The sequence below is a fragment of the Oncorhynchus clarkii genome, chromosome 24, assembly GCF_045791955.1.
Source record: "Oncorhynchus clarkii lewisi isolate Uvic-CL-2024 chromosome 24, UVic_Ocla_1.0, whole genome shotgun sequence".
NCBI lineage: Eukaryota > Metazoa > Chordata > Actinopteri > Salmoniformes > Salmonidae > Oncorhynchus > Oncorhynchus clarkii.
This window is the reverse complement of record NC_092170.1, coordinates 11100582-11115454: the sequence shown is the minus strand read 5'-3', so window position 1 is coordinate 11115454 and position 14873 is coordinate 11100582. Positions and strand designations below refer to the sequence as shown.

The window sequence follows — 14873 nt, the reverse complement described above, 5'->3', positions numbered from 1 at the left end:
ATTAAAATAATAATAATCAAGATTGTCAATGGGACAATCAGTAACAACAATGGCATAGTGGACATGTGTAGGTTGGTTGGTCTGTCAGACACTGTCCCTCATCTTATGGCAGGCAGCAGCGTAGTGCACTGCCAACCCACAGCTCTCTGCGTCCTCCCCCAACTTGACAGGTAGCCTATTTTCATCAGAGGTCTTTGAAACCTCGAATAAGAGTTTAACATTTGTGGAAATGACTCATTGTTTTATATTTTTCATGTTTTGTCAGGAAATGCAGCTCTGTCTCGGGTTCTGCCGTGGTGCCGTGGTTGCACAGCCTTTCCTCTACAGGGAGCCAGGTTTTCCTGTCTACTCTTCTCAATGGCAAGGCAGTGATCGCTGAGCCTGTACTTTGTCAAGGTTTTGATCAGTAACCATGGCCAAATAGTTAGCCACGGTGTACTGTTGATTTAGGGCCAGATAGCACTGCATTTTGCTTTGTACTTGTGTTTCCCAATAGGTCATGTAGTTTTGTTTAGACTGTGTTGTAATTTGATTTATTCTGATTCATTGAATGTTCTGGTCCTGAGGCTCCAGTGTGTTAGTAGAACAGGTCTGTGAACTCAGCCCCAGGAACAGCTGGATGAGGGTCCTGAGGCTACAGTGTGTTAGTAGGACAGGTCTGTGAACTCAACCCCAGGACCGGCTGGTTGAGGGTCCTGATGCTCCAGTGTGTTAGTAGAACAGGTCTGTGAACTCAGCCCCAGGACCGGCTGGTTGAGGGTCCTGAGGCTCCAGTGTGTTAGTAGAACAGGTCTGTGAACTCAGCCCCAGCACCGGCTGGTTGAGGGTCCTGAGGCTCCAGTGTGTTAGTAGAACAGGTCTGTGAACTCAGCCCCAGCACCGGCTGGTTGAGGGTCCTGAGTCTCCAGTGCGTTAGTAGAACAGGTCTGTGAACTCAGCCCCAGGACCGGCTGGATGAGGGTCCTGAGGCTCCAGTGTGTTAGTAGAACAAGTCTGTGAACTCAGCCCCAGGACCGGCTGGATGAGGAGACTTTTTTTCTTCTCAGCTCTTGGCATTGCAGAGCTTGGTAATGATATGAGAGGGGGTCGCTGTATTTTAGATGTTTCTAAAACTTAATTGCTCTTTTTTATTTATTTTATTGAATTATTAGTGGATATTAGCCTAATTCTGCCCTGCATGCATTGTTTGTAGTTTTCCTCTGGACATGTAGGAGAATCACAACTCAGCATGCAGGGTTTCAATTGGGTGTTTGTCCCATTGGGTGAAATCTTGTGGACCCCAAACCTCGCTGCCATAAAGTGCAATTGGTTCAATGACACAGTCAAATTGTTTTAGCCAAATTTGAATAGGTATTTTAGTTTCAATGTGTTTTTTAATGGCATATAATTCCCTGCTTTTCTCTCTCAGTTCATTCACTGCCTCATTTAGGTGTCCAGTTGAGCTTATGTTAAACCTAAGTAATTGTAGTGTGTGCAGTACTCTGTATTTTGTACCAATTGAGAACTTTGGTCTAATTCCTTGAGATCTGGATCTTCTCTGGAAAATCAATATTTCAGTATTTTTGGGGTTTACTGCCAGGGCCCACGTCTGGCAGTACTGCTCTAACAGGTCCAGGCTCCGCTGTAGGCCATGTGCTGTGGGTGACAGTAGGCACAGGTCATCTGCGAAGAGTAGACATTTAACCTCTGAATTGTGGAGAATTAGACCAGGAGCTGAGGATTTGTCTAGAATAGTGGCCAATTCTTTGATGTAAATATTGAAGAACGCAGGGCTGAGATTGCAACCCTGGCAAAGGCCTCGCCCATGGTTAAAGAATTCTCTTGTTTTCTTGCTAATTTTGATGCTGCACGTATTGCCAGTCAGATTTAGTTGTGTCATATATTTTACCCCCTACACCACTTTCATTAACTTTGTAGAACAGTCTTGTATGGGTGGAAATATGATCAGTCATGCAATGTTTTGGTATAAATCCAAGTTGGTTTTTACTCAAGACATTGTGCTTATTAAGGAAGTTTGCATTTATAATACACCAGAAAACTCTCTCTCCCACCCTCTCTCTCTTTCTCCTTCTCTCTCTCTCTTTCTGTCTCTCCACAGAGTGGGAAGAAGACAGTGAAAGCAGTGCTGTGGGTGTCCGCAGATGGTCTCAGAGTGGTGGATGACAAAACCAAGGTAAGAGTGTGCCTGCAGGGCTGTTAGCATAAACCTGTGTACTAATCATACATACAAACACACACAGTCTGCTTCCAGATGTCAACAGTGGCTAAACATGAAACAGTAGCCTGGAACCATAGATACATACCCCTGCTCGTGGTCTCTAGCTCTGTAAGTCCAGAGTTCGTTTGACAGAGCAAGTGTACAAAACTTTGCATTATATTTGAGGTTTAAAAAGGCTTCTAAAAGTTTGTAATTTCCGCTTTAAAATGTCAGACTTGATGTTCCCTTACAAAAATTATATCAACCCCTACAAACATTTCCATTAATTATAATTACAATTTCCTGTTGCTGCAGGATAACTATTTTGCTGTAGCAAACTGCCTCAAATTAAGATCCTACGTCTGTATTAGGAAAAGTATGTTGTAAAGACAAAGAGAGAAAACTGCTCAGCAGGCGAGAAGCTGGCAGTCACTCCCCCTCTACCCTCCACCTTCTCCCCCCTTCGGCTGCTGCTCTCCCGCCTCTCCTTACCCACCCCCCAGCCCTTTCCCAGGTCACCTGCCATTCTCAGTCTGGCCTGAGATTGATGATGTCACCCTTCAGGCTCAGTGCAAAAGGGCTGCACCGCGTGCCTGTCCCGATGACTGTGTTTATCCTCGCGGGCCAGATTAGACTTACTTTAGGCCGGACTGCTGAGTTTTCACACTTGACATGTGTTACTGATGGATGTCAAAGGGGGCTTTGGGTAGGGGAGGGTGACAGTACACACACACATAGTGTTTTATTTTTATTTGACAAACACACACAGAAACACACACAGAAACACACACAGAAACACACACAGAAACACACGCACACACCTCAGGACAGGACTGTCTGGCTGCTAGGGGCCCCTATTGCGAGTGCAATTACCCACCTTTCTTTTCAGGCCAGAGAAAAGAAGGAGGGGGGAGAGAAACAGTCCCACTAAGCAGTCTTTTTTGTTTCCTGTGGCAGAAGACAAATGGACCCCCCCATCCTCCCTCATCCCATCTCCTGGTCCTCTCAAAGTCAATGTCAAAGAACAGCACCGTCACAGAGAAGAAAGCCCCCTTTCCCTCCACCTCCGTATCTGACCCATGTGACATGACTCAGCACTGTGCCCCCTTCCAGTTTTTCAGTGGCATGCCTCTGAAGGGATCCTCCACCCCCCACAAACCCACACCCCTCACCTCCATCCACCACTAGGCAACCCAGCACGCACGGATACACACACGCACGTACACACACGCACGGATACACACACGCACGTACACACACGCACGGATACACACACGCGCACACACACACGCACACACACACACACACACACACACACACACACACACACACACACACACACACACACACACACACACACACATAACCAGACGTTCACTTCCCCCACCAGCCTCTCTTCATCTACTAATTGGCTCTGAATGAAAATACTGTTATTTATTCCTTGCCCACTTCATTCATTCCCCTCTTCCTATTCCCCGATAGAAGAGTGGAAGGAAGTCCCTGAATGAGTGTATGAGCCCCATTTCCCTTTTATCTCTTGTTTTCCACTCTGACTCAAAGGGTGTCAGGGGCCACTAGTGGCATGGGGCGGGGGGGGGGGGGGGGGGTAAGGGAAGGGGCCCCTTCCTCACCCTATAGTTCCCTACAGTCACTAGCCAAGACTCCTGAACGAGCTTGATACAGATTCTGGAACAAGAGAAAAAGTGGTTCTCCATGTTTTAGAATATGTTTTGTAGAGCTGTAAACAAGATTTAGTAAGATTTAGTTCTCGGGAGATTATCTTTCCTCACCAAATAATGACATTTCAGTAGGAGTGTTTTAATCACATGCATTCTCTATAGGCTACCATGTTATGTGTGATATGTTTCATTTCTGACGTGGTCAAGACAGCCTTCTCTAACACGTCATCTCTTTGTCTTTAGGACCTCATCGTAGACCAGACCATTGAGAAGGTGTCCTTCTGCGCGCCCGACCGCAATTATGACAAGGCTTTCTCCTACATCTGCCGTGACGGCACCACGCGCCGCTGGATCTGCCACTGCTTCATGGCCCTGAAGGACTCGGTGAGGGTGTGTGTGTGTGTGAGAGAGAGAGAGAGAGGGCCCAGCGACTAGATTAATCCAATCCCCGCATCGCTCGCCCAGAGATTAGGATTACTCTAGGGTTATCTCTATCTCAATTGCTTCTTGGAGCGCTATTGACTGTGACCTCCTGGCACTCTGAGCCACATTTCCTCCAGGGTGATAACCACTTTTATAGCATAATGGAATGAAAACGGAGTGCCAAGTCATTCCTCACAGACATGGTTCTGGTTTGATAAAGCATTTTCCAGTAGGGAAATTGACTGGCTTCAGGCTATGTTCAGACTTGTCAATTGTGTATTTTTTTGTATTAGTACCCATTCACACATAACAGAGTTTTACAGACACGCAAACATGCATGCACCCACGTACACAGACACACCAAAAGGGTGTTGAGGAGGGGTGTTGACCGGGTGTGTTGTGGTCACCAGGGCGAGCGTATGAGCCACGCCGTGGGCTGTGCCTTCGCCGCCTGTCTGGAGAGGAAGCAGCGGCGCGAGAAGGAGTGCGGCGTCACAGCCTCGTTCGACGCCAGCCGCACCTCCTTCGTGCGCGAGGGCTCGTTCCGCGTGACGTCGTCCAGCCAGCAGGGTGGCGAGCGCGATGACATCATGAAGCAGCTGCAGGACAAGAAGAAAGGTATGTCACATCCGGAGATGAAGAGCAGCACAGACACACAGATAGAAACATCTGTCACTCACATTCTAATGTATCACTGGAAAGTCAAATGCGGCCTGTGTTATAGAGCTAACAGGAGGATACACTCACTGTTGATCGTCGTTGTTGTTCATCTCAATCACTCTGAAGTGTAACAACACATATATTGTATGTTGGCAGGTAGTAACCTTTATCAGTGTTATTGGCTGTAGTGGTTACTAGTTGTAGTCCAACATTAACCCTGGTTATTGTAGTCCAACATTAACCCTGGTCATTATAGTCCAACATTAACCCAGGTCATGGTAGTCCAACATTAACCCTGGTTATTATAGTTCAACATTAACCCTGGTCATTATAGTCCAACATTAACCCAGGTCATGGTAGTCCAACATTAACCCTGGTTATTGTAGTCCAACATTAACCCTGGTCATTATAGTCCAACATTAACCCAGGTCATGGTAGTCCAACATTAACCCAGGTCATGGTAGTCCAACATTAACCCTGGTTATTGTAGTCCAACATTAACCCTGGTCAGTATAGTCCAACATTAACCCAGGTCATGGTAGTCCAACATTAACCCAGGTCATTATAGTCCAACATTAACCCTGGTCATTATAGTCCAACATTAACCCAGGTCATGGTAGTCCAACATTAACCCAGGTCATGGTAGTAAAACATGAACCCAGGTCATGGTAGTAAAACATTAACCCTGGTCATGGTGGTAAAACATTAACCCAGGTCATGGTAGTCCAACATTAACCCTGGTCATGGTAGTCCAACATTAACCCTGGTCATTATAGTCCAACATTAACCCAGGTCATTGTAGTCCAACATTAACCCTGGTTATTATAGTCCAACATTAACCCTGGTCATGGTAGTCCAACATTAACCCTGGTCATGGTAATAAAACATTAACCCAGGTCATGGTAGTCCAACATTAACCCAGGTTATGGTAGTAAAACATTAACCCAGGTCATGGTAGTCCAACGTTAACCCTGGTCATTATAGTCCAACATTAACCCTGGTGATTATAGTCCAACATTAACCCAGGTCATGGTAGTCCAACATTAACCCAGGTCATGGTAGTAAAACATTAACCCAGGTCATGGTAGTAAAACATTAACCCTGGTCATTATAGTCCAACATTAACCCAGGTCATGGTAGTCCAACATTAACCCAGGTCATGGTAGTAAAACATTAACCCTGGTCATTATAGTCCAACATTAACCCTGGTCATGGTAGTAAAACATTAACCCTGGTCATTATAGTCCAACATTAACCCAGGTCATGGTAGTAAAACATTAACCCTGGTCATGGTAGTCCAACATTAACCCTGGTCATGGTAGTAAAACAGTAGCCCAGGTCATGGTAGTAAAACATTAACCCAGGTCATGGTAGTAAAACATTAACCCTGGTCATGGTAGTCCAACATTAACCCTGGTAATTGTAGTCCAACATTAACCCTGGTGATTATAGTCCAACATTAACCCAGGTCATGGTAGTCCAACATTAACCCAGGTCATGGTAATAAAACATTAACCCTGGTCATGGTAGTCCAACATTAACCCAGGTTATGGTAGTCCAACATTAACCCTGGTCATGGTCGTCCAACATTAACCCTGGTCATGGTCGTCCAACATTAACCCTGGTCATGGTCGTCCAACATTAACCCAGGTCATGGTCGTCCAACATTAACCCAGGTCATGGTAGTCCAACATTAACCCTGGTGATTATAGTCCAACATTAACCCTGGTCATGGTAGTCCAACATTAACCCAGGTCATGGTAGTCCAACATTAACCCTGGTGATTATAGTCCAACATTAACCCTGGTCATGGTAGTGAAACATTAACCCTGGTCATGGTAGTCCAACATTAACCCAGGTCATGGTAGTCCAACATTAACCCAGGTTATGGTAGTCCAACATTATCCCTGGTCATGGTCGTCCAACATTAATCCTGGTCATGGTCGTCTAACATTAACCCTGGTCATGGTTGTCCAACATTAACCCAGGTCATGGTAGTCCAACATTAACCCTGGTGATTATAGTCCAACATTAACCCATTCACGGTAGTCCAACATTAACCCTGGTCATGGTAGTCCAACATTAACCCAGGTCATGGTAGTAAAACATTAACCCTGGTCATGTTAGTCCAACATTAACCCAGGTCATGGTAGTCCAACATTAACACTCGTTATTATAGTCCAACATTAACCCTGGTCATGGTAGTCCAACATTAACCCTGGTCATGGTAGTAAAACATTAACCCAGGTCATGGTAGTCCAACATTAACCCAGGTCATAGTAGTAAAACATTAACCCTGGTCATGGTAGTCCAACATTAACCCAGGTCATGGTAGTCCAACATTAACCCAGGTCATGGTAGTCCAACATTAACCCAGGTCATGGTAGTAAAACATTAACCCAGGTCATGGTAGTCCAACGTTAACCCTGGTCGTTATAGTCCAACATTAACCCTGGTGATTATAGTCCAACATTAACCCAGGTCATGGTAGTCCAACATTAACCCAGGTCATGGTGGTAAAACATTAACCCAGGTCATGGTAGTAAAACATTAACCCAGGTCATGGTAGTAAAACATTAACCCTGGTCATTATAGTAAAACATTAACCCAGGTCATGGTAGTCCAACATTAACCCTGGTCATGGTAGTAAAACATTAACCCTGGTCATTATAGTCCAACATTAACCCTGGTCATGGTAGTCCAACATTAACCCAGGTCATGGTAGTAAAACATTAACCCTGGTCATTATAGTCCAACATTAACCCTGGTCATGGTAGTAAAACATTAACCCTGGTCATTATAGTCCAACATTAACCCAGGTCATGGTAGTCCAACATTAACCCTGGTCATGGTAGTAAAACATTAACCCAGGTCATGGTAGTAAAACATTAACCCAGGTCATGGTGGTAAAACATTAACCCAGGTCATGGTAGTAAAACATTAACCCAGGTCATGGTAGTAAAACATTAACCCAGGTCATGGTAGTAAAACATTAACCCTGGTCATGGTAGTAAAACATTAACCCAGGTCATGGTAGTAAAACATTAACCCAGGTCATGTTAGTAAAACATTAACCCAGGTCATGGTAGTAAAACATTAACCCAGGTCATGGTAGTAAAACATTAACCCAGGTTATGGTAGTCCAACATTAACCCAGGTCATGGTAGTAAAACATTAACCCAGGTCATGGTAGTAAAACATTAACCCTGGTCATGGTAGTCCAACATTAACCCTGGTCATTATAGTCCAACATTAACCCTGGTGATTATAGTCCAACATTAACCCAGGTCATGGTAGTCCAACATTAACCCTGATGATTATAGTCCAACATTAACCCAGGTCATGGTAGTAAAACATTAACCCTGGTCATGGTAGTCCAACATTAACCCAGGTCATGGTCGTCCAACATTAACCCAGGTCATGGTAGTCCAACATTAACCCTGGTCATGGTCGTCCAACATTAACCCTGGTGATTATAGTAAAACATTAACCCAGGTCATGGTAGTAAAACATTAACCCAGGTCATGTTAGTAAAACATTAACCCAGGTCATGGTAGTAAAACATTAACCCAGGTCATGGTAGTAAAACATTAACCCTGGTCATTATAGTAAAACATTAACCCAGGTCATGGTAGTCCAACATTAACCCTGGTCATGGTAGTAAAACATTAACCCTGGTCATTATAGTCCAACATTAACCCTGGTCATGGTAGTCCAACATTAACCCAGGTCATGGTAGTAAAACATTAACCCTGGTCATTATAGTCCAACATTAACCCTGGTCATGGTAGTAAAACATTAACCCTGGTCATTATAGTCCAACATTAACCCAGGTCATGGTAGTCCAACATTAACCCTGGTCATGGTAGTAAAACATTAACCCAGGTCATGGTAGTAAAACATTAACCCAGGTCATGGTGGTAAAACATTAACCCAGGTCATGGTAGTAAAACATTAACCCAGGTCATGGTAGTAAAACATTAACCCTGGTCATGGTAGTAAAACATTAACCCAGGTCATGGTAGTAAAACATTAACCCAGGTCATGTTAGTAAAACATTAACCCAGGTCATGGTAGTAAAACATTAACCCAGGTCATGGTAGTTAAACATTAACCCAGGTTATGGTAGTCCAACATTAACCCAGGTCATGGTAGTAAAACATTAACCCAGGTCATGGTAGTAAAACATTAACCCAGGTCATGGTAGTCCAACATTAACCCAGGTCATGGTAGTAAAACATTAACCCAGGTCATGGTAGTAAAACATTAACCCTGGTCATTATAGTCCAACATTAACCCAGGTCATGGTAGTAAAACATTAACCCAGGTCATGGTAGTAAAACATTAACCCTGGTCATGGTAGTCCAACATTAACCCTGGTCATTATAGTCCAACATTAACCCTGGTGATTATAGTCCAACATTAACCCAGGTCATGGTAGTCCAACATTAACCCAGGTCATGGTAGTCCAACATTAACCCAGGTCATGGTAGTAAAACATTAACCCTGGTCATGGTAGTCCAACATTAACCCAGGTCATGGTCGTCCAACATTAACCCAGGTCATGGTAGTCCAACATTAACCCTGGCCATGGTCGTCCAACATTAACCCTGGTCATGGTCGTCCAACATTAACCCTGGTCATGGTCGTCCAACATTAACCCAGGTCATAGTAGTCCAACATTAACCCTGGTGATTATAGTCCAACATTAACCCAGGTCATGGTAGTCCAACATTAACCCAGGTCATGGTAGTCCAACATTAACCCTGGTCATGGTAGTCAAACATTAACCATAGCAAATTATACTCTCCAGAGCCCCCATGTACCATCCCAGCCATCCCCCCTGGCACCTCCTCACCCCCTGAGGGCGAGGCCTCGCCTGTGGGGCAGGGGGTGGAGCACGCAATCCCGCGGCGCCACGCGCCCATTGAGCAGCTGGTGCGGCAGGGCTCCTTCCGGGGCTTCCCGGCCCTCAGCGGGAAGAACTCGCCGTTCAAGAGGCAGCTCTCGCTGCGCCTCAACGACCTGCCTTCCAACCTGCAGCGCAAGACCGCCGACTTCCAGACCAAGAACCCAGGTTAGCCTCACCTCTTTTTGTTAGCTTAGCTAAGTCTCTGCATTCTACGATCTAGGACAAAGAGTGGTTAGCCTCACCAGTCTAGGACAACATAGTCCTGCAATGCCACACTTCCATGTTGTGTTCATCACTCGGAGGAATCCTGGAAATCAAGGCTAGTGTCAATCAGAGCCTGGAGTTTTCCTCTCTTCATGACCTGACCAAGGATAATTCAGGACTTTTTCCTGGTCAGATCATGGGTCAGGAAAAACTCTGAACCTTTATGACAAAGTATGGTGGTGTTTATAATTATTAGTATTTGACCAGGAACAAGTGAAGCCAGAGATTCATTGATCGGGGTCATAATAGCACTGAAGTTGATCATCAGTGTGTTATTAAAGCTGTGGCTGATTGCTGTGGTTGATTGCTGTGGCTGATTGCTGTGGCTGATTGCTGTGGCTGATTGCTGAGTCCATGTAATGGTTATTTTTAACAAGTATAATAATTAGGATTCCCAACATAGATTTTTGTTCCTGCTGTAGTGAGGTAGATTAAACCTCTCAGTTATGTTGATTATAGTTATAATGAGCAGACCTCAGCTTTGAATCATTAATAAACACACATTTCACCTCTGATGGTTGCAGCACAATTGTACCTGACATCTATTTACATTCATGTACGTAGCAGTAGCAGTACTAGCGTTGTGTCCAGAGATTCTCTCTTTCGTATAGGATCTGTACCTATTTGAATCCCACGCATGCATAGGAGACACGCACACACCCACGCACACACTTAGCCAGCAATAGAAGCCACACAAGCATGAACCCACGCAAGCACAGGACACATGTACACACACCCACACACACAGTAGCAGCTAATTTCACTGCCTCGCCCCTCCCCAGTAGTCCGCCAGGTCTCTCAGTGAACAATGTGTCTATAAATAGTCTCCACTAGACCAGTCCCTCTACAGCCATAGATCCAGGGATTGTAGTACACACAAACACAGACACACGCACACACATGCACACACAGTGATGTACACACTCACACACGCATGCACGCACACAGGCATACACACACACACTACACTACTACACAGAGAAACCCCACAGTTTCTCCCTTCCTCTTTGAACCCTATGGGCCAATCAAATGTTCAGAGAGAGAGACCTTACAAGGCAGGCCTGTCAGGAACAAAGCAGTTCAGACTGTTGTCTCCAGACAGAAAGACACTACATCTGCACCTGGAGTAGTTATTCTAAGCAGGGTCATTCATTGGGCATCAAACAGAAGAAAACGGTCTGAAACAGGGAGTGACTACTTAAACCTGTCCAATAATAAATGGCCATTTTCATTTTCCGTTGCAAAAGGTTTTGCTATGCTGTGCCCTAATGAATAGGACCCAACAGAGAGACCGTGCAGCGGGCGCTCCATAGGACTTACGCCCACCATTGACCCCTCTGGTTCTGTTTGGCCCCACAACTCTCTCTGCTCTCCACAGGCCTCGCTCACTCTCTCTGTCAGGGACAGGTCACTGAAAGGGGAATTACACAAATGATGAGCTATTTTTTATCTACTGGTTATAGGTTGAGATTTTCCCTCTGTTTTCTACACTAAGGATTTAGGCTATAGATAATCTCATGCATGAATAACAGACCTGTTGGGTGTGTTACAGAGGAACTTTTATTTTCTGACTTTGAAGTACAAAAGATGATGAAGACCTCATAGGACCATGGGAACAGATTACATTTCAATAAAGGGATGAAGAAATGTTTACATCCGGTGTCATGTACTTTAATCCTATATCATTATATAAGTGTATGTTTGTCCCAAGACTTTAATCTTGCCATCAAATCATCCAAAGGAAAGCCAATCCTCAAAATCCTTCTCCCCCTCTGTAGTCCCAGAGATGGATCTGTCTGTGTGTGGCGAGGCAGACAACAGCATCAACGCTCTGTGCAGCCAGATCAACCATTCCTTCACCAGGCCCTCTGAGGAACTCTTCTCCAACCCCACCCCCAACGGCCTGCCAGCCTGCACTGTGCCCCCAGCCATCCCCCCTCCACCCGCCCCCCTGCAAGGTAACTCATTGACTACCTCTCTCTATGAGCTCTAGTCTGGCTTAACATGTGTTGTACACCTCAACTCCAACTTTGCATTTGGAATGCGTTTGTATTTGTAATGTTTCTAATGCCGATTTGCTTCTAATGCTTGTAAGGCTGATTTTCCTGAAAAGTGTCAGTTATGTGTGTATCTCTGTGGTGTGCTATAGCGTAGGTCACTAAACAGCCGGCAATGCAGCTTTTCAAAGTCCCTTTCCCTGATGTTTGTAGAGATCCCGTTCATGGTAAACGCTGCGCATGTCGGCTCAACCCTTGCATTGAATCCCGGCCCTAATCAGAAAAGGCTGCCGAATAGGGAGTGTGTGTCCTCTGTGCTTGTCATGGTAAAGCTGTAGAGAGATCCAGCAGCAGGGTTGATGTAACGTGTGATTGACGTGTTGCTCTCTGCTTCTCTCCCACAGCCACGTCCTCTTGGGTGCAGGCGGAGCCCCCGGTCCAGTCCCCTGTCCACAGTGGACACAGGAGGACGCCCTCCGAGGCTGAGCGCTGGCTGGAGGAGGTGGCCCAGGCCGTCAAGGCCCAGCAACAGACCCCCAACCTGCCCCCGCCACCCATCCAGCCCACCCCTGCCATTCCAGGGCCACCCATGTCAAACGCAGCTATGTCTGTGCCACCTATGTCTAACCCACTTATGCCTGGCCCACCTATGTCAGGTGTGCCCATAATGGGGGCATCCATGCCGGGGGCAACCATGCCAGGGGTACCTGGCTCCCTGCCCACTTCCATGCAGCCCTTTCCTTTGGCGTTTGATGCCACTCCTGGGCCCGTGAGCCTGTATAACCAGCCACCCCTGCAGCCAGCGTTTGTACCCATGCAGGCCTACATGCCCGCCCTGGCCAACAGCATGGTGTACTCCAACGCCAGTGTGCCTGTGGTGGGCATCACGCCTTCCCAGATGGTGGCTAATGTCTTCTGCACGGCAGGCGGCTCTTCCGGCGGGCCTTCCATGGGCATGTGCACAGGGCCCAAAATGGGCACGCTCATCGGCGGACATCGCCACTCTTTCTCCGGCCAGCCGGGCGGGTTCCCTATGCCACCCTTCGGAGCTCATCCCACCGTCAACGGCCTCCCCCACAACATTCCCACCTCCCCCGCCACCATCATGCAGAACGGCACCAGCAGCAATAGCAGCAGCTGGCCACCGGAGGGCGTACAGCAGGCCAACCCGCCCCCAGCCAATGCCCAGGAGGTTGATCGCTTCGAGGCAAAGTGGGCCGCGCTGGAGACCAAGTTGCAACCCAAGGCGGCGCCCAACCCTTTCTCCAATGACTTGCAAAAGACCTTTGAGATCGAGCTTTAACTCTGTATTAACCCAGGTCGGGCCACTGCATAGACTATGATGATGCAGACACCCAACCACAATGAACCACTCCACTCCCCCCCTCCAGCCTCCTGCCCCTAAATGCTGTCGCTCCCCGTCTTCTTGATTTTCTCCTCCTCTGTTGAGACCCCAGGATGTACATTGGGTCTGAATGAAGGGGGGACATGATGACTGTGTATGGGGTTCCTCGCGATGCATTCCCTGGGATTTCTAGCAATCATGTTCTGTGTGGGGATCTATGGAAGAGCCAGAGAATATGGATACATCACATGACACTGAGATGAGACACTGAGAGAGATTATGTTGATGGTGCCCAAGCACAGCAAAGGCCCTGGTTGACTAGCCAATGACACGAATCGATGGTGGAGACCCCAAAGGAGGCTTCGACCAATAAGAGTGACAGGCAGTTTGATTGCCAAAATGGTTATATTTATGATTTTTACTTAGCTTTTAACCTGTTATAGTTTTACATTGTTGTTTCTCCCTGTATTTATTTGTGTGGAACTGGAAAGAGGAGGAAAATAACTAGCAGCTGCAACTGTGTCAGCGGAGAGAGCAAAGAGAGCGAGTGAGTCATGAAACGAGAGGCTGGAAACGAGTGTAAATAGCATGCTTTTTTCACCCTCTATTTATTACCAATCCATGTATAACCGTCAATTTGATACTCAACCCAAATGAGTCACCGTTAGCTAAATCACCATGGTGATCTCACCCCTCTGTCCCAGTGCCACTCCACCTGCAGGACAGACACACTAGAACCCTAGAACATTCTGGAAAGGGTCCAAATAGTGCGGCACATTCCAAGTTGGTTGGTTGATTCGCATTATATTCTAAAACATGGTAGTAGTCACCCCCGTACGAGTGTAGTCAGTCAACACTATAAGAGTCTATTTGGAAGTGTTGAGCCTAAGATTTATGAGATTAGGGATGGGAGATCTTGAGCACTTCGTAAGATAAAGAGGGTAAGTTTGGGGTGAGTTATGATGTTTTTTTTGTCACTGGGGGCTGCGTTTGAAATGGCACCCTATTCCCATATAGGGCCTTGGGCAAAAGTAGTGCCTCCCTATAGGCACAACTTCTATTCCACGATGGTTCAACGCAATTTCCTAGAAATGACGTATATACAACGTTGATTCAATCGGTGTGTGCCCAGTGGGCTGGGTCAAGCTGCACTTCTGACATAATGGGACTACAGTCCGTTTGTAGAGGCTTCTGGATCCAGGCTCTTGTCTTGAGGCCATTGTGACGGGCAGAAGTTATGGCACCTGCTGTGTGTGGTCTACCAGGCTGAGTAAAGATGGCTAGAGGAAGTGATGAGTCATTTACCACTTTAAACAGACAGAGGAAGGCATCCATCTTTGTAGAGGGAAAACAAAGACATGAAAGTGACACGGATAGTCGGGGGGGTGGGGGGGGG

General features: G+C 46.4%; 1 protein-coding gene across 3 annotated transcripts in view; it reads left to right on the top strand.

Moving 5' to 3' along the window:
* Positions 1-14873, top strand: part of LOC139382962 (numb-like protein) — a 74717-nt gene extending 59844 nt beyond the window's left edge. For all 3 annotated transcript variants that reach the window (XM_071127240.1, XM_071127239.1, XM_071127238.1), the window contains exons 4-9: positions 2099-2173; positions 4120-4260; positions 4710-4917; positions 9773-10036; positions 11914-12093; positions 12537-14873. In XM_071127240.1, the coding sequence (XP_070983341.1) occupies positions 2099-2173; positions 4120-4260; positions 4710-4917; positions 9773-10036; positions 11914-12093; positions 12537-13435 (1767 nt within the window). In that variant the 3' untranslated portion in view covers positions 13436-14873. The remainder of the gene's footprint in view (positions 1-2098; positions 2174-4119; positions 4261-4709; positions 4918-9772; positions 10037-11913; positions 12094-12536) is intronic.